This window comes from Anser anser (assembly GCF_964211835.1).
Source record: "Anser anser genome assembly, chromosome: 8".
Taxonomy (NCBI): Eukaryota; Metazoa; Chordata; class Aves; order Anseriformes; family Anatidae; genus Anser; species Anser anser.
Genome location: NC_139728.1, coordinates 18,905,497 through 18,924,212, shown reverse-complemented (window position 1 = coordinate 18,924,212; position 18,716 = coordinate 18,905,497). Strand labels below are relative to the sequence as shown.

The 18,716-nt window shown below is 36.9% G+C and overlaps 1 protein-coding gene across 7 annotated transcripts; it reads left to right on the top strand.

The window, feature by feature from the left end:
- The first annotated feature begins 255 nt into the window (after positions 1-255).
- LOC310903074 (uncharacterized protein) lies at positions 256-16,283 on the top strand. Of its 7 annotated transcripts, none has more exons than XM_083845677.1 (8): positions 265-342; positions 637-780; positions 1,044-1,115; positions 1,911-2,117; positions 5,097-5,142; positions 9,659-9,708; positions 14,017-14,081; positions 15,163-16,283. In XM_083845677.1, exons 4-8 carry the CDS (start codon positions 1,986-1,988, stop codon positions 15,221-15,223), a joined length of 354 nt encoding a protein of 117 aa, XP_083701803.1. In that variant the 5' UTR covers positions 265-342; positions 637-780; positions 1,044-1,115; positions 1,911-1,985; the 3' UTR covers positions 15,224-16,283. The 7 variants fall into 7 exon arrangements, 2 of the variants coding, with proteins under 2 accessions (XP_083701803.1, XP_083701804.1); XM_083845678.1 differs by lacking the exon at positions 5,097-5,142 and adding an exon at positions 2,754-2,809 and having other exon boundaries at positions 267-342; XR_014587261.1 differs by lacking the exons at positions 5,097-5,142; positions 9,659-9,708 and having other exon boundaries at positions 263-342.
- Positions 16,284-18,716: the final 2,433 nt, after the last annotated feature.

The window sequence follows — 18,716 nt, the reverse complement described above, 5'->3', positions numbered from 1 at the left end:
AATTTAACTCAATTAGGAATATTAACCCTACAGTAGTAAGACACCCTGTCTCTGCTTACCAAAACCAATTGCATTTGAAGAGATAAGTATTCCTGTTTTAAAATGTATTCTAGTAGAACTGTGGATTATACTGAGGATAAAACCAACTGTTTTGAAGGAATTGTTCACAAGCATTTAACAATTAACCAAACATTAATGCCTTTTGTTCTATCTGGTAATTAGTAATTAGCCACTAGTTAGTACCATATGTCACATATCTGCTATGGAAATTAAAGTGACTGACAAAGGAAATTGGAGTGATGGGGGTAAATGATTATACTGAGCCCACTGAGCATAGGCCAGGTTAGTGTTAACGTTACATTTTATGTTTTGTTTCAAGTATCAACAGGCAAAAACTGAAGGATGGGAAGTTCTAGCTGAATATGAGAGGGCACTTCTTTACTGTGAGAGTGACAGAGCACTGAGACAAGTTGCTCAGAGAGGTTGTGGGCTCTCCTCCTCTGGAGATATTCAAAAACCTCCTGGATGTCATCCTGCGCAATGTGCTCTAGATGATTCTGCTTAGCAGGGAGGTTGGACCAGATGATCTTCAGAGGTTCCTTCCAACCTTGACCTTCTGTGATTCTGCGCCCTTAGGCCTGAGGAGAAACAGGGCCTGTGAGGGGTGGGAGGAGAGAAGTAAAAGGTTCCTCCCCTGAAGGGAAGAGTGTGGGTGTAAAGGTGACGCTGTCTGAGCAAGTAGGGAAGCTGCTGGTTGAAAATCTGGGAGAAGATGCGTGGGTAAGTCTACACAGTAATAGCAACTCAGAGATCTTTCCAGTGAATGCTGTATAGAGATCTTTCTAGGGAGTTAGTGAATGCTGCGGAGAGTTTGGGCAATCTTTAAAGCCACTGAAAGAGTGAAGGATTGGTCCCGTAGGGATAGACTGTCAAGGAAAAGATTGGTTTCCTGTTTTATTTATTTTTTTCCCATGTGGTATGTCTGAGCTTTCTTTATCTGGAGCATTTTCTGTCTTACATATTTGTTGTCTTTCATTTTACAGCCTAGAGGCTGAGTGTTTTCTGCATGTATTTTAAGGGAAAATGGCAGGCAATTCCATGCAGAGCTCTGGCTGGTAAGTGGTCTCAGCACTAAGCTGCTTCACGTTGTTTCACCTCCTGTAGTTAAGCAGTGAGATAATATTCCATGAGAACTTACTCTCTGAAGATACAAAGATGAAAGCTTCTTGCCTGGGGAGGGGCAGTAGGTTTCTCTGAGAGATGAGACTGAAAAGATCAGGAAAAGCGATCCTGATGGAGGGCAGGGTGGCTGAGTACGTGTAGGGGTCTCAAGAGGTGAACAAAGTCTCTTACACATTACTAAGAAAACTAAATGAAATTCTTTTACAAAGCACACACCTTCTTCAAGTGGTATATGGTATTATGGACCATAAGCTATTCAACAGAAATTTTGGTTTGATTCCTGTCAAAACTGTTTTTAAACATAGAAAGGTATCAAATTATTCCATATTGCGCATAGAAAACATGGTGCAAAAAACTTGGCCAAGTATAACATCACAAATATTTAAACTATTGCCACAAATTGTTTAACAGACACTTGTTGTCTGAATTAACAACAAGTAAATGATTTAAGGAAAAGGAGTTTCTCTTCTATACTGCTCCTATCACTTTATATTAAACGTCCCTGTCTTGTCGTATCCTAGTGGAGAGGACTGAATGCTGTTATGTTGCAAAATATTCTAGGCAATATCATGCAACAGGACAATTGCAATATAAGGAAAAATGGGCATTAAATAAATCAGTCCTTACTACCAGGGCCTGTATAGCAGTATTACAAAAGGAAAACTGTTTCCTCAATTACAGTAAGCTGTAGCTCATCCTCTGACTCTTCTCTGCCTGAATGTGCACAGAGAAACATCTGCATAGCCTTTGCTCTGCGGAGAGGCTCCTCTGAAGGTGCCCCTTGCACACAAACCAGACCCTGGATGTTCTCACACTTACGTCAGTTAACGTTGCCTGGTGCTGGAGGTGGCATTGGGCATAACCCAGCTTATTATGGCTGCTATATGGATTGGCTTTGTGTGAATGACCATCTCCATATGCTGGCAATATCAAAGGTAAGTCTTGCAGCTAGATATCTTCTAAAGAGTAGTTGCTGTTGGTATATGGAGAAAACAGGTCAGATGGGCATATCTCTAAAGAAATGTACTGGAGAGCACACAGAGCTGCCTGGATATGCCAGGCCTCATTTGTGTGATGGATATGAAGTATATGTGACATCTTTGTTAAAATATCACTCTAGGTAACCCTGGAGTGCATATGATGTTTGTATTCATGTTTGGAAACATTTGTGGCATATTTCTGTGCAGAGGGGTCATCAAAAACTCTGTTAAGGTCTTCAACAGTCACAGAAAGGAAATAGTGAGGGGAGGAAAAAGGGTAAAGGAAGAGTTTTCTTTCAGGTGCTCTGTGTTTTATAGTAAGAACAGGCAAAGGGTCTGGAGAGTCATTGATGTCTCTTCTTAAGGTAGCTATGGACTACAGAGTTGATGGATGGACTGTTAAGAGAAAAGGAGGAGGAGCAGTTGTGGCAAGGCTCACAGGAGCAAGCAAACTGAAAGTGAGATGGAAAGCAAGTGAGATCACGCAGGCTGACTTCAGCAGCAGAGAGAAGTAGCTCTGGAGGGGCCACTCCAGCCCTACGGAGCTGTGATCACTGCAGTATATCCTGTTTAACACGTGTGTGTCCTTAGACCCAGTAAACTACATGAGAGTTCAATCAGAGGTGGAAGATCATGTCATCTGATAGGTGAGCATCTCTGTCCTGCTGGAATAGCTGTGGGATGGTAGAGTCTTAATTATTCAGGTTTACCAAGCCAGTGTTTCTTGTATCTCTTTTTCATTTGTACAGCTTCCTGTTGTTCAGTTCTGCTTAATAATCCACCGATTTGGGAGTTACTTAATCTTTTCAATAATAGTTGCAAAAATAGGACAGATAATTCATTCTTGAGCACAAAATGGATCACATTTTCTTTCCTGGATGTGGGTTGTTCTGGTATTTAAATTTTGTTAGGAACACAATATACAAAACCCTTCCCTCTGTATTGTTTGGCATAGGGTACCAGTGGATCCTGCATTCTTCTACTACTAGAGAAACTGTCTTGGGGCTTATGATTTTTTTTTAAATAAAATATGTGAAAAGTTACTCATGTAAATCCTCTACTTTAATTATTGATGGGATTTCCATCCTCCTAATATTATACCTAAGGCATCTTCCTCTGTTCTTTTGTATTTATCGCTCTGTGTAGTACAGAGAGAATACAAGTTTCTCACTGTCATTTTCCATCAGTATGAAATACCATCAAGTGTTGGTCAGCAAGGGAATAGAGACAAAAAAGCATTGGCATCTGTTGACAGGTTTTGTTTTCCTAGCAGAAACCTTTGTTTGGTTTTTGCTTTAGTATTTCAATTAATTGGTCAGCCACATAACTCAAATATTAGTTAGCTTAAAATAATGTTGAGTTTATATGAGTCACCAGTTTTTACCTTATAAAGTGAAGCATTTTGTCACTGACTTTACAAGAGTAGACAAGCATGAAATTAATTTCATATATTAGCGCTAGGTAAGCTTGTGGCTTGCTAACATTGGTAGGAAACTTTACTAGAATTGTAATATAAGGCTGTGGGGATTTTCCCTGCTTCAGCTAGGTGAATTTCTTCAGCAATTCAAACCTAATAATTTTTTTAAATAAGGTATCTAAATTTCTATACTGGGACTTCTTAATGTAATTCTACTCTCCCTCCTTGTGTATGTGTGTGTGTAGCTGTGATACAGAATATTTTTTTATATGTTTTGTGGATTGATTGGTACCAAGTTGGCAAGTTTAGACTCACTTAAGAAATTTCGACTCAATTGTAGAAAGCTTGTTTTACAGCTTAGTTTAGACTACAAAAGTAGGGAGATGTTTGTCCACTATCCTGGTATTTGGACTCCTGTTTTAAAGCAAATGAACTGCTAACACATTAGCGCTCAGGATATTCTTCAGAAACAGCCATTCCCTTCTTCACATGGATACTCAAGGAGCAGGTTTGTATTCTGAGACTGATTTCTGCACAGTGGATGACTGGGTTTATCCTGACACATGTAGCTGTGGTTGATTCAGATTCAAGCCAGACTGCATTTTTACACCAATGTATTTCTACCATGTTGTATTTTGATAATGTCTGCCTTCATCCTTCAGCAATGCAGTAAGCAGGTCAAAGTTTAACAGTAGATCAAGAAGTACTTGTAACTTGCTACCGCAGTGCGTCTTTGAATATTTAATTACAGTACATAAGGACTTGTGATAGGTTAGACATAGTACTAGACAGCTTCTAATATAGTTGCATAATCTCATTTTTTCTTTTGAAAAGATAAAGTAAAATCTCTTTTTCTGCTTTTCAATGTAAATTAGAGTTTTAAATGATGTGGCTGTCATTTGAATATGCTAATTATGCGATATTATTTTACAGAACATTAGACATGCCTATAAAAATGTGTCTTAAGTTATAAGCTTTCTGATTAACTTGTTGAGACTCAGTATTTCCCAGTACTTGCTTAAGACTTGTAAATGGCGTTCAGAGAGGTGGTAGAATGCACCTGCCATTCTGACCACTGGTGACCTTCGCTCTGAATTAACTGCAAAATCCATGTCAAGCAGTTAATTGAATGAAGCTGTGAACTTGTAAGTGGTAATGGTTATGATTAGTGTATAACATGCCATAACAGTAATGATGTAATCTTGGTCTCAGGAGACTTAGGGTTGAAGTCTTGGGGGTTTTATATGCCAAATTAAAGAGGGGATAAATGACAAGTGGTAAGCTTGAAAGGGGGAGAGAGGGAAAGGAATCCCTCATCTCTTCTTTCTAAAGATAAAAAATATTTAATTGAATTTGAGAGGTTGGTGAACTTCTTATTCCCATCAAAGTACTTCATCTGTCTTTAAGGTAGAAAGAACTGTCAGCAGTCCTTTCATCTGGGCTAGGAGAGGTATTTGTCATTTGTGGCTGGATGTGAGGAGTAGCATTAAAATGTCTGGATTTTTCCATTGTTTCAGGGAGCCGGAGAACACCCGTGGCTCATTATGGCACATGCTGTGCAATGTATGTATGTTAGGACTGGCTTCTATGCTACTTTTTTTGTTGGTTACTTTCATAGCCATTACAGTAACAAGATTAGTGATGCCAAGCTGCTCATGCTTTCTTTAGACTTTACATTTTGTATACTAGTGACAAATATGAACTGAGCAACCAGAAAAAGACTTTTGGTAAGGATGATGTGGGTGTATCTAAACACGCCCTGCATGCAAGGAGGAAGAGCTTTTGTAAACTGGATGGATCCTGCTGGGCTTTTAGCATTGGAGCCCACAGATAAAAAGGAACTTGTCTTTTGTGAATTTGCTTCTGACTCCATGCCCTGTTTATATGCTTGTTAGAATATGACATCTTGCAAATATACTCTACAAGGCGTGTTGCTGAACCAATAAATCAGAGAAATGAAGCCTTTCATGGCTGTTGTATCAGGCCAGTAACCAACCTGCTTATGAGCTGAAATGGAGCATATGTCCAGAAATGCAAAGCTTTTCAATGTGCTGCCAGTCTAGTTTAAGCATAACATTCTCAGTTTAACAGTAGTTGTACTAGTGAATCACAAAAGTGTTAAGTGAATTTCAGAAATCTTCATATTTACACTTAAAGATGTTAGTTGTATTTAACATGATCAAATTATGGTAACCACGCTTAACTAGAGTTTACGCTACTTGTTATCTCTAGAGTAAGGAAAGATTTATGCCTTTCTGGAGATGTTACTCTGAGTTTTTTTAATAGTGAGATGATGCATGTAAAGGACATACCATTCATGTAATTCTACATACGGTTTTTAGAGATTTCTAATTTGATTCCAATATAACATTCCAAGCCCAATCATGTTAAAATTTTATACCTTCCCCCCCCCCCCCCCCAACACCTTTCTTGTTCAATATTTGATCCAAAAAAATATAAGGTAGTGCGTGCTTGTCTATGCTTCCACAACTAAACTACTGATTTTTCCCTTTTGCTGAAGTCATTACAGTTCTGTGAGGTCTTGTGCAACTTGTAATGCAAGATGCTAAATAGTCTACTCTCTGGCCTTGTTTCTAAATGAAACGAGTAGTGCAATTACACTACATGTCTTTGAAATCTTCCTGTCAAATTTCCTGGAAATTGACACACTTTCATAAATTATGGATGGAAAAAGTCTGCTAATGAAGGTCTTGTGATGGTAAGAGACCAGGTAGAAGAGTCTACTGACAGCTACTTGGAGGGAATGTTTGCATGGAACCTGTATTAGGCATCAGAGAAGCCATAAAGAGAAAAGACTTAGAGATGTCCAGGCCTGTGAGAAGCTTCATTCAGGACTTGTCTTCTTGGACATCCCAATTAACTATTCTGTAGAAATCCAGGCTGCCAGAACATAATTCTATTCAGTGTGTATGCATATCATGTGAGGATGTCAGGGCCTTCAGTCTTAGAAGTGTGAAATTCCTCCAAAGCATAAGCTGAACGTATTATAAGAGCTTGGGAAGCTGAATGCTAATCAAGACTGGGGCTAGGTGCCTTGCAGCCAAAGCCAAAAATATATTTAAAGGAAAATGGTTGCCTCAGGACAAAATTGAAGAAACTTTTTGATTCTTTAAATTACAAGATTCAAATGACCTTTCAAAAAAGATTCTGAGACAGTGTCAGCTGGGGAGTCAATGTATGGGTACCTGCGTCCAGGAGTTACTTCACTTTGGGTCTGTATGAGCTCATGTATATGTTTAAATTTCACTTCTACAGCTTCCAAGTCCTTTTTGTATGTTCAGACCAGCCTTTTGGCTTGTCTGCTTTATCAGCAAATACTACGTGGGTAGTTATCATGTGGCTCATAACTTTCCTAATATTTAAATTTTACATCACATAGATATCTACATAATAAATGAGAATGGGTGGCCAGTGTAACTGTTAAATGCAGTCAGCTGACAGCTGGAGAGCCTGCATCTCAGTACTGATCACATTAATGAAATATCTTTTGGTGCTAATATCCTTGTCCTTAGGACAAATGTCTGTATTTGACAAAGTTCATTTTCAGTTAAATATCCAGCTCTGCACTCAAATTTCAAGACAATGTGCTCCTGAGGCCAGGCACTGAGTTCACCATGTGAAGTTCTGCTGCTGTTGTCATCAGTGAGAGCTGAGGGCACTCAGCACCTGGCAGGAATTGGCACTTTGATGGCAAGCAGGGATATTGCAAAGCAGGATTAAAGTGCACTTGCTGACAGAGCTGTTTGAAGAAGCTTTCAGAGCACCTGCCCATGCTGTGCATGACTCTAGACTTTGCTATCATCCCCTCAACCTCATTAGTACCAAACTCATTCTCAAAATTAAATAAATAAGGTGCTATGACAGTGCTATTAATTTCCTACAGTATCCCTAAATTATTCCCAAGTAATAAAATACAATATCTTGCTGTTCTTTCTCCCAGAAAGCAACTTAAAACATAGTTCTAGACACTTTGCTTTCCCCTTTCTCTTTTGTTCTGGGGCAGTAAAAATGCTCAATTTCTTTAGTTTTCATTAAAATTTAGTTTGCATATTTTCAAATCAAGAAAGCAGACAGGAAACCAAGTGAAATTCCTGGTTCAGAGGATTTTGCTTGTTTTGTGCTTTTGTTTGTGCTATATTTTGGTCATGACTATTATCATATTAAATCAAAAGGGACAAGAAAACAATACGTTCTATATAGTTGGAATTCCGCCCTACCCTTTGGACTTATCTTTGAATAAAAAAAAAATGTATTTCTTTGAACTGACAGGTGAATTCAAATTTCTAGAGGCAGAGAACATTGACAGGGTAATTGGTTTTCTATAAAAACTTTCAAGATTGAGAAGAAAACGTGCTATAATAAATGAAACTATCTGGAAAACGTGCTATAATAAATGAAACTATCTGGAGGGGTGGGGAGGAAGAAATGTGAAAAGTGAAAAATGAGTATCTTGTGAAAGTCACGAGTTTGCTGTAATGATGAATCTGTAGTTTAGGAATTTTTCATTCATTTCTGATGAAAATTTCATATGCACTGTATTTTTGGTAAAAAGGCTACTAGAGATGTCTATTCTCTATAGAAAAAAATGTCTATTGCACTAATGACACAGAAACAGATGAATACTTCAGTCAGTTGTACTGATTATGACTGCCCTCAGACAACAAAATGGGTACTTCCCAAATTAATTTTCACTAGCAGTTTGTCCTCCCTAGCAAGAACTGCACCCTCTCCGCCCTACCAAGTCACACAGCCACTCTCCATAAAACTCTCCCAGCTGAGACTCTTACGCCCAAATACAAAGATTTATTAAATAAGTGGTTTACCTCTGATATCTGGATATCTTCCATGTAATCTTGATATTGTAACAAAGACTAAAGTAGACAGAATAGGGAGTAATGCAAGAGGAAACCTCCAGACTTTCTCAAGTCAAATTTCTCATACAAAGTGCTTTGGTTTACAGTATATTTTTATGGTACATATAAAGCCTTATTTAGAAAGAGTGATCATTCTTTGTTTCTTGTCATTTGTGAAATTGCTGGTGTATGTGTGTCCACTGACTGCCTCCATGGCTTTCCCAAAGTCACTGGATAACTGCTAGAATCAATTTAAATCAAATTACATGCATAAATCTAATTATCTGCTATTGTTTATAGAAGCAGAGCCTGAGGGATTTAACAGATGGAAAGCAAAGTGTGAAGTAAAGCTTTGAAGTGGGTGGTTCTGTTCCACTGCCCCTCAGTTTTCAGGTGTTCAAAAGTACAGGAAATGAAAAACAACAAAAAAATCACTGTGAATCTCACACAGTAAATCATTGTTCGGCTTCTGATTGGTTCTTTTTGTTTTGTGCTACAATGCTAATTGGGCTACAAATTACTCATTCATGACTGGAGATTATTTAATATTTGAATTAGAAAAATATCACTGTTTATATTCCCCTTCTTTTTTATTTCCTAATATTTTTAGTGGAGGAGAAAAATGAAACTTTAATTTTTACTGTTTCAATAATTACTCTTTAAAAGACTACTTTGTCGCTATTTTCTATGTTTTGATTCTTTCACAATATCATTTTTTGTCTCACTTGTGTCTTTCACTAATGTATATAACTTCAAATTCGTCAATAATTTAAGAACATCTTGGGGATTATCTCTAATAGAGTAAATCAGGAGTAATTCAACTGAAGTTAATTTAAAACAGATGCAATAGGCATGCAAATCAAATCCTTTTTCTCTACTGTATTATCTTTCTAACAAAGTTGTTCTTGTTTTTTAACAACATATGTTTATTTCATGTTTGCTCTGTGTTGATTAGATCTCTCTGGTTGGCTAAGACAAGCCTACTCAAGTCATAACAGGAGCAGTGCGTATGAGCTCAACGGTTATGAAATGTTTTCTAGTCTTGTTGATTATGGCAGGTCTTTTACCAAGACTTTTTCTGCTACAAGTCACAACAATTTTAGATAGAAATGCATTTCTATTTGATAATACTCAATTAATAAGTTCAGACTTCAGAGTATTAAAAACTCAGTGTTTATATGCTCTTCTCTTGCTTTTCTCTGAAGCTTTGTTTGCCCTCGAACGCTGTACCATGAACACTTTCATGAACCTTCCTGTAAGTTACACTGCTCAGAGATTCAGAGATTTCTTTGTTCCTTACCAACCTTTGAACTTTTTTCTTCCACAACAGACTAGTGTGTAGTGCTATAAATTACAGTGCTCATAAGATGTGCTGTTCCTCTTTTTTAGAGAAGAATACTTGACATAGAACACTAATGTATGAATCTTAAAAGGAGTATTGTACTTGTATTTTTTCTCTTCCTGCTTAGAGGGGTAGATGTAAAACTGATACAGGGAAGACAACAAAGAGCTGGTCAGCTGCTCTGGACACGTTCAGATTTTGGAAGTTCTCTGAACTTCACCATTCACTTGTCCATGCTTTAAACAAACTTATATTGTTCTTAAACACTTAGGTAGCTGTTAACAAAAATGAAATAAGTCATTGCTCAAAAAATGTCTGTAATCCTTCTAGCAAGGCTTTATCTTTATGACACTAACGATAATCCCTTGTGTAATTAACTGTGGAGTGGTTATGCATGCAGTATGCAGTCCATGACAAGCCTCATAGAAAATACATCAGTATTAGCCACAGGTGAATTCATTTAGAAAGATTAATGACTGCACCTGAATTTTAATGCCTGAAAAGGGATGGAACACTGAATCCTTAATTAAAAAGTTGAATGACTGGTATGGTTTGTTTAACATCGCAAATTTCAACGGGAGATTTTTATATTCAAATGAAGTCTGCAAAGGAAAACTTTTGTTAGAAGGTGGTGAAGTAAGGGTGAAAAGCAAAAATGTTCTATGTGCTTTACTTTATGTAAATCGATACATGGATCAGTAGCTTTGATATGGATCAAATGAAGTATAATTATGGCTCCTCTCTGTTTACAATGAACATGGGGCAAAGAATTCTTAAGAAATGCAAGGCATTGCTACACTCCTACCAATATAAAGTTAGATGAGAAAAAGCAGTAAAATTGACAAGTAATCTTATTCTTTCCTTAATGAGATGGTTTCCTCTTCATTATTATTTTACAAAGTTTTTAATGAAGAGAAAGTAATCTTGAAAAATACTGTAACAATCCCATTTTCAGAAGATGCTTAACTCATTTAAAAAAAAAGAAAAAAACTCTTTCAATTAGTAATTAGTTAGAAGTAACTCAGAGAACCACCATTATCAATGCAAACAGTGTCTTTCAAAAAATTCTTACATTTTAATATTTAATAAAAAGAGCGGCTAGATTTTGAGAGGAATAAATAATTGAAGTCGAATTCTCATACCTGTTCAGAAATGCTAACATAAGGAACATCTAAATGTACTGTAGCTACACTACCTAAAATGCATCTTTAAAAACCCTTTGCTGACTGCTTTCAGTTGCTCTTAATCATGGGAAATGTATTCTAAAAACTGGAGCCCTGGTAAAGCTTATTTGAACAGCAAAATGGATCAGTGTTTTCAAAAGCAAGACTGAGATGTTCATCTACTGACCTGCATAGATACTGAAGGTCAGCTGTTTTGCTGTCTTATTCCTAACAAATGAGAGTCACCCAAACTTTATTTTTAATGAGATCTTTCTCTTTAACTGCAGTATGAGACTCTCGGAAAACAAGCTTTCAGGCAAAAACAAGGAAAACAGCTACTCCAAGTCTGTCTTCCTAATAACCTAATTATATTTCCCATTGCTCCACTTTTATCCACTCAGAAAAAGAACATAGGCCAGAAATTTTGAGATGAGGGAGCAGAAAGAAACATAAAATCAAAAGTCAAGGAAGGGGTGCCAGTGATTTATCCTGGGAAGCGCCTGTGACTACCACTCACAGCCGTAGTAGAGCAGATTGCGATGCTCTTTAGCTGCAGCATGCTGCCTGCTGTACTGCTTTTACTGCCAAGCAGAAGCATGGCTTTATTCTTGACCAATTTCCAAGGAAGCATATTTTAAATGAGATGTCACTTTAAAAAAAAAAAAAAAAAGGCCTCCCTTCTTGTAAAGGGAGGATGCATTTGGAAAGCCGTGTGGTGTGTGTTTGTATGCATGTATAAACACTCAGTCAGTTGCTCCCATAAATTACCTACAACATTTGCCGGGACATAGAAAACTGGAAGATTTTTTATATGTATCCATTCTGTAGTTTTACATCTACATATAGTTTTCAGGTATATCAAGCAGTTTAAATGCTTACCTGAAAAGGAATATGGATAATGAACTTCCATACCCAGTTTAATGTTTAGCTTGTTTATTGCTCCATATTTCCATAGTCTCTGCTGCAAAACAATCATTGGCATATGAATTGTAAATATTTTTGCTACTCATAGTTTAATTTCCTGGAATTAAACACTGACATCAGAGGATAAAAATAAATCTGGAAAGAGATGTTAATAATTCACAATCCTTGTCTTGATGAACTTGGTTAATCCACCCAGCAAAAGTCAATCGCAGGATGCTGCTTTGAGTGGGTTAAAGCAATGAGTTTGTTAATACCAGTTAAAAATCAGTTGTAAAAGGTGTTATTAAATTTGTGAAAAGGAAATGCTGATTGACGGAGCAGGTTAAGTCCTTGCCTCTCCAAAATATTTTGCATAAAATGTCAGCTGATCTGGGCAAACATCAAAAAGTGCAGCACTTGCATTCAGAGTAGATGCTTAAGTAATATTGCTCTCTGGTATGTTTGGGACTCAATCCCAAATCAGTAGGATTCCTGCTGTTGATTTTAGTGGAATTTGGACCATTGGACCATTATAGTCTAAATAAATAAGATAATACGATGTTCTGAACCAGATAACTTTATTATTTTTCTAAATTTAGCTTTTAAGTATTACTTTTAAGTAAGTTGATGTGGTACTGAAGTTGTTTGATTGTGGGTTGTGGTTTGTTTTGGTTTTTTTTAGTAAGCATTTTGACATTTTATTCATGCAGTCTTCCCCATTACCATTCTGGGGATTCCATATGCTCAGGAGGAGACAAGCTACTGACAAGCTTTTGCAATATACCTTATATCAAAGGTTCCAGGTGATCAATAAGATCACGCAGATTCCCACTTTAGGACATAGGGACACACAGACGAGACACCCCACCTCTGCAAAAACAAGTGTCTACTCACCCCAACAAACTTATCTTCTGAAGGAAACAAGGGGCAGGTTTAATGTGAGCACTCTGTCTTCTTTGACTCTTTGAAAACTCCATGGAATCTGCTCGGAAACCTCTTAAAAACCTCATAGGTGTCCAAAAGTTGACCATCCTGCCTGCTTAATGGAGGTAATGATAAGTGTTATCTCCTTTCCATAAACCATAGGGGAAAGCTCCCTAGTTCTTACGGCAGACTTTCCATTGACTATAATGCTGTTCTGGGTTTATCTCAAAGCCTTGGTTCTCTTGTGGAAATTTCCCTTTATAGCAATGATTATTCCTACTGAATACTGTGTTTTAACTCAGCACGCCATGTTTTTAAACTAGAAATGCTTTTCAGTTAGTATTCAGTTTACTAGATGGATAATTTCAAATTGTCAAAGATGAGTTTGCAACAATAATTTATTGTGTGGCTGTTGCATAACTATAACCCATGTGATACTTTGAGGAAGAGAGAGAAACAACTTTATGCAGTTTATACAAAGTCTAGAAATCTAAAAAGTCTCGGATAGTTGATATCCTTAAAGGAGTGGTGCATGCCCTCTTCAGGGTGGACTGCAAGTCCCCAGGTACACTGTATATCCCCACATCTGCCCTGATCTCAGCCTGTTTATCCAGAATCCTGACACATGTATTTCATTAGTGGATCAGATATGAGCCACTTTCTTCGCTAAAAGAAGGAATATAATGGCTTTCACCAGAAACTGATTTCAGTAGTGTATTTTGTTATTATCAAGCCCAATGCAAACTTTTTAACACAATTTAGAGTTGTGGCTACAATTGTAGTATCTAAAGGGTGTACGTGAAACAGTCATGTTTCTAGAGGTAAGTACTTTGAGGTTGTTATTCCAGCTACAATTTGATATCCATCTTCAAGAATCCAGTGCCTAAAGAAGATATAAAATAGAGGAAAAGATGGGCTTACTCGGGAAAGCAGTAAAGAAAGAACGTGTGGCTATTGTAGGTATGTTAGGTGTGCTTTCATTTTTGAAATGTTTTGTAGACTTGGAAAAACATTGGGTACATAGGTTAAAGCAGTCCCTATGCAAGTTTAACTTGCACAACCAGTATTTACTGAGCTGATCACCATCTTCTGCTACTGACCTTGGCAATACTACGAGAATCCTGTATTCACACAGAAACTCTTTCCTGCAACTCACCAACATATTAAGGATAAACAGGCTTTACTTCAGCATCTGGCGTATGTGATTCATATCTGTCTATTTTTCATTCAGGTTCCTCTTTCCACCTCTCTTTGGACAGTGATTGCTTCTCCTCCATTTCTCCTGCTGTGTGCCATGTAAGTAAGTGTTCAAGAGATCAGTTTATTCAGGAGAGAAAGCTGACAGTGAGTAATATCCAGGAGAGAGCAGGCTTATGTTACCTCAATTAGTCATGAAGAACTATGCCAAAAAAATAGAAGATGTAAAGGACTTACCTAAGACTGGAAAACAGATCCTCTAGATTACACTAAATCATACAGAAGATACTGTTACCCTTTTTATATTGTTCTCTACATGATAACTTTTGGGGAAAAACAACTGTGTGACTGATACAAAACTGCTTTTTAACACTTCTCATTACATTTATACTTCAGTTCAGAAACTAAACTTACATTCTGATATCTTAATTATTGTGGGGAAAGCATGAAAAATATATTTTTGTATGTGTAAAAACAACATAAACTTATTAATATTAAGGATAAGTATCTGTGACTAGCACACCAGCATTATACTGAAGGCCATCTCAGTATCATTCTTGTGCCAGACTGTTTGTACACTTGGTATCAGAAAAGCACATGGCTAGGTATTACTGAAAAATAAATTATTCTTACAAAGGGTGAAATTGAAGTAAGCATTGCCAGAACGAAAATGCAATTTTTTGAAGATAAGTTACTCTTTAAGATCATATAGTTTAAGAAGTGTTTAGGGTTTTCTTTTTTTAAGAGCTGTTGCAGATTTAATATTTCTTCCATAATAGACTGTGGAAAAAACTATAGCACTTACTGCAAAGCCATTTATCATATAGGTTCAATATCTGTTCTGTATCTTTTGTGTACCATTAAAATTCATTGCCATTTTAGTAGAAATTGAGCATTATAGAAAATAAACAACAACATTAAGGCACAAGAAAAATGTAAAGCATTAGGTATTTATTCTATATGTGTATGTCCTGATTTTAAACATTAAAATAAGTTCTTGACCAAAACAGGCTGCTGCACAATCATATGTTTTATGTGCCAGGTTCATGGTTTTCACATTCAGCATTAATACTCAGGGATTATGCAGCTGAGGAGATTGACTGATTAACAACAGTGCTTTTGTATGTATGGTGTTAAGGTGAAACAGTCCAGTGACAACTGTATTTTTTTGCCTTTTCAGCTGTCCACACTTGTGCAATAAGATCAATATCCTGTCAGACTTCATCATGTGTCCTCTTTAGTATCTCATTGTGTAAATCTGCATAGCTGTAAATCAGATTTATTTTTTTAATTTGAAAAAATAATAATGAATTCCTCATCACAGCAAAGATGTCGTTGTTACTGTGTCAGTCCAGCACAGATAATGAAGTCAATAAGGGATCTCTGTTATGCTTGTATCTGGCCAGAAAAATTAAAGTTTTAGAAGTTAATGCCACCAGGACAGTTGAGGAAAACAGCTGCAACATAGGACCTGGTAACTTATCTATTTTTTTTAAGACTCAAGGGGGATGCATAAGGCTGTTTCTGTTACTTCTAAAATGTTAGTATATTTGATTCTCCCTCGTGTACACACATTGCTATTACCCTTCAGAAATTCCATTTGAAAACACGATAGCAGGAGTCTGGCATGGTTGATCAGGACTATCTAAACACGCCACTGGCTTTAGTGTTTGTATACTGTGTTTGTCACTGTGATGTGGGACCTGTGATATTTGCAATCTCCATAGTCTAAGCTTTCTTTGAAAAGTAGTTAGCAGCACAATATGATCCCTGAGCTTGGCTTATATTTGTTTTTATCAGTATGCAATAATCCACCCTCACAGGATAGCTGTGTGAGCTGCAAAAGTGTAAATGCCGTTCCTGCCTATGCTCTCATTGGAGGTGTTGAACTAGTTATTTCTCCTCTGAAAGAGCAATGAATCTGATAGTTGTCAGCAACCTGAGATTTAGATGCTAACTTTTCCCCTCGTGATGCTGTTGCTCCTTTATCCTAATTTCTGTTTGTTTGTTGTTTGGTCCACTGTCTCTGAGTAAGCTAATCTGTTTAGATTTTCATGTATACACATGGCTCTGGTTTAGGTTTGTGTTTGTTTTAGGATGGTAAAGCTCAAGAGTAATCAAGATGTCTGTTCCATGGGGTAGACTCCCCGTTATACACACATCCCTGGGATACTGGAAACCTCTGACAACCGGAGCCTCACCATTTCTTTTTTCCCCCTGAAACCCGGATTTGTTAAAGTAATAAAGTAGAAAAGTAATAAAGTAAAAAAGTAATAAAGCAGAAAAAAAAAGAGTAACGTAGACATTGTAGTCATTTGTACTTTTTCTAGGATACCAAAAGTCTCCCAAGTCATCCACTCATCTCCCTCTTGACGTGGCACCTAATTGCTCTAGATCTTCCCTTGGGCCGGTGCATCACTCCCCTCTGCTGCTTCCAAAAGCTGTAAAGGTCAATAGGATTTTTCCTTCTCTGCTGTCACTTCATGCTAACTATCCCAGAGGTATAAAATAAAAACTAAGAATGGAGAACAAGTAAATAAATAGAATAGGCTGAGTATCCAATAGGAGAAAAATGCTAATAATTGCTAGTAGATTGCTATGAATTTTAGCAATTACCATCAATTTGTTTGCTTTCATACCAACAAATTACTAAAATATGTTGCTGTGACTTAAATGTCCTATTTCATCTCACTCACTCACGGTTATTGCTCCACACTTTAAAACTGTTTATATACAATTCTGTAACAATCTCGCTGTATGACAAACTCACGTTAACATCTCTAACTTGGTGTTTGGAGCATTTGCACTCACAGAAGGTCTGTCTAGAAGGCCTCAAAGATCAATGAGACTTTTTTCCATTACTTTCAATATGCTTGGTGTGAATCCCAAAGTGAAAAGTAGCTTGCAGGAAGCCTGGATATTGAGCAGGCTGGTACACACGAGTAGGAAGTGCCAGACTGCAAAACTCTGGGAAATGTTTTTGCTTCCCAGCCAGACTGCTGAGTCTATGTGAGGCTTCTGCCTGTGGTCTCTTGTGCAGCTGAGACTACCAAGCATTTAGCAACAGTGACATCGAAGGCCTGACCTCCACTCTAGCACTTTGGCGGCTACAATATCTCTATTGCTTCACCCCAAACGAGTGAATTTTAAATTATAAAAAAAATACAATAAAATAAAATCTAATGGCTCTTTTATGCACTTCAGTAAGCATTTTTTTGCCTTTTAAATTCATAACATATGCTGTGCCATGTATTTTTTTCTGCTCCACTGCCCTCTCTCCTCTCCATTCTCTAAGGGAAGGGAAATTTTAACATTTTTTCCTCTGCTGTGCATGAGAACACCATTCTGAATCATGCTGTCAGTCAAAGCTCATCATTCCGCGGTCAGACATATCAGCCTAATCCTGCCACAGAGTTCTGACTTTCTCAAAATCTGAGAACTAAGGTTGTCAGCTAGCAAACAGCATCAAATTCCTTGTGCAACCTGTTGAATGATGAAATGCATTTACTTTGCCTCTTTTTCTCGCTTCTAAGTTCTCAGCAGTTTGTATGCTTCTGTGATGGAAATCTCAAAAACCTCCTTTGATTACTATTAGTCGTGGTCAGAGAAACTTAGCTGGAATCACATTCTTCCGCAATATGCGGTTCTGTCAACACATTGCAAAGTCAGTTCTAATTTTGTCAGAATAAGTTTTCAGTCAAAAAACATGGAATATAGTTCTGACAATGTTAAGACACTATATTTTTTTGTTTGTTTCAGAATGTTTTGCTTATAATACTAAATTTTAAAAAAATAATAATAATTCACTTTTTTGGTGAAGTAATTCACAAAGTTTTCAGTGAGTGAATTTTAGAACACTCAGGGTTTTGTTTTTTTTTAATTAAAAATTATAAGATGAAATGTCCACATGTTGTCCGGGAAACCTCAGTATAATGCTAAGTAGAGTAGATGCTAACATGTATCTCAATGAAATACTTTGTTCTAGCATCTGCCACACATGTTAATTACATGTCTAATGTTTCCTATGTGATCTAATAAAAAGTTAGTAGTATTCTGGGGATAACTAACTTGATAGAATGCATTTTCAGTTAGTATTTTGTTTAATATATGCTATAATGGGGTATTGTGGATCATAAAAGGAATGCAAACTCAACTACCTAATTAAGCTAAATAAAGAACAAAGTCACTGTCTTTTGCAGTGAAACCTAGGTAGCCACCAAGTGCATTTAAAGATCCTAAAACATCTCAAAACTTTCAGCATTTCTCAACGTTCCATATTTTGCGGTGTAATGTTTAAACAAAATATTTCTGTACAAAAAGCTAAATATAACCACAAGCACATGTTCACACACTACACACACTAAATTTTACATCCAATTGAGGTTGAGTGGCATCTAGATCTTCAAAAAACTTCATGAATAAAGATTTTATACCAATCATTATAAATTCAAAATAAAACAAAGTATGTGAGAAATATAAGAACTGAATATAAGCAGGGAAAGTTTAATAGACATTAGTTCCTTTCTTCTAAATGAACAGGTAGCTCTTCTCATGCTTTTGTCAGCTTGCTTTTTGGTGTCATGTGAGTTGCTCTATGTAACTTACTGTGCAATTGCTTTTAAGCACTGGCTTCTAGAAGGGTCAGTGACTTCCATATCTTTACAATGTACCATCCACAACCAACAATTCTTGTGAATGTTACCTATTAATTCAGTAAGCATGGGTCTGCAAAAC

What these genes read in the sequence shown, in the direction of transcription:
- LOC310903074 (XM_083845677.1), top strand. Translation starts at nt 1,986, where the DNA reads ATGTTCTCACACTTACGTCAGTTAACGTTGCCTGGTGCTGGAGGTGGC. An exon ending in ATATGCTGGCAATATCAAAG is followed by an intron (nt 2,118 to 5,096) that starts GTAAGTCTTGCA and finishes CCATTGTTTCAG; the next exon opens with GGAGCCGGAGAACACCCGTG. An exon ending in TTTCTCCTGCTGTGTGCCAT is followed by an intron (nt 14,082 to 15,162) that starts GTAAGTAAGTGT and finishes TTGCCTTTTCAG; the next exon opens with CTGTCCACACTTGTGCAATA.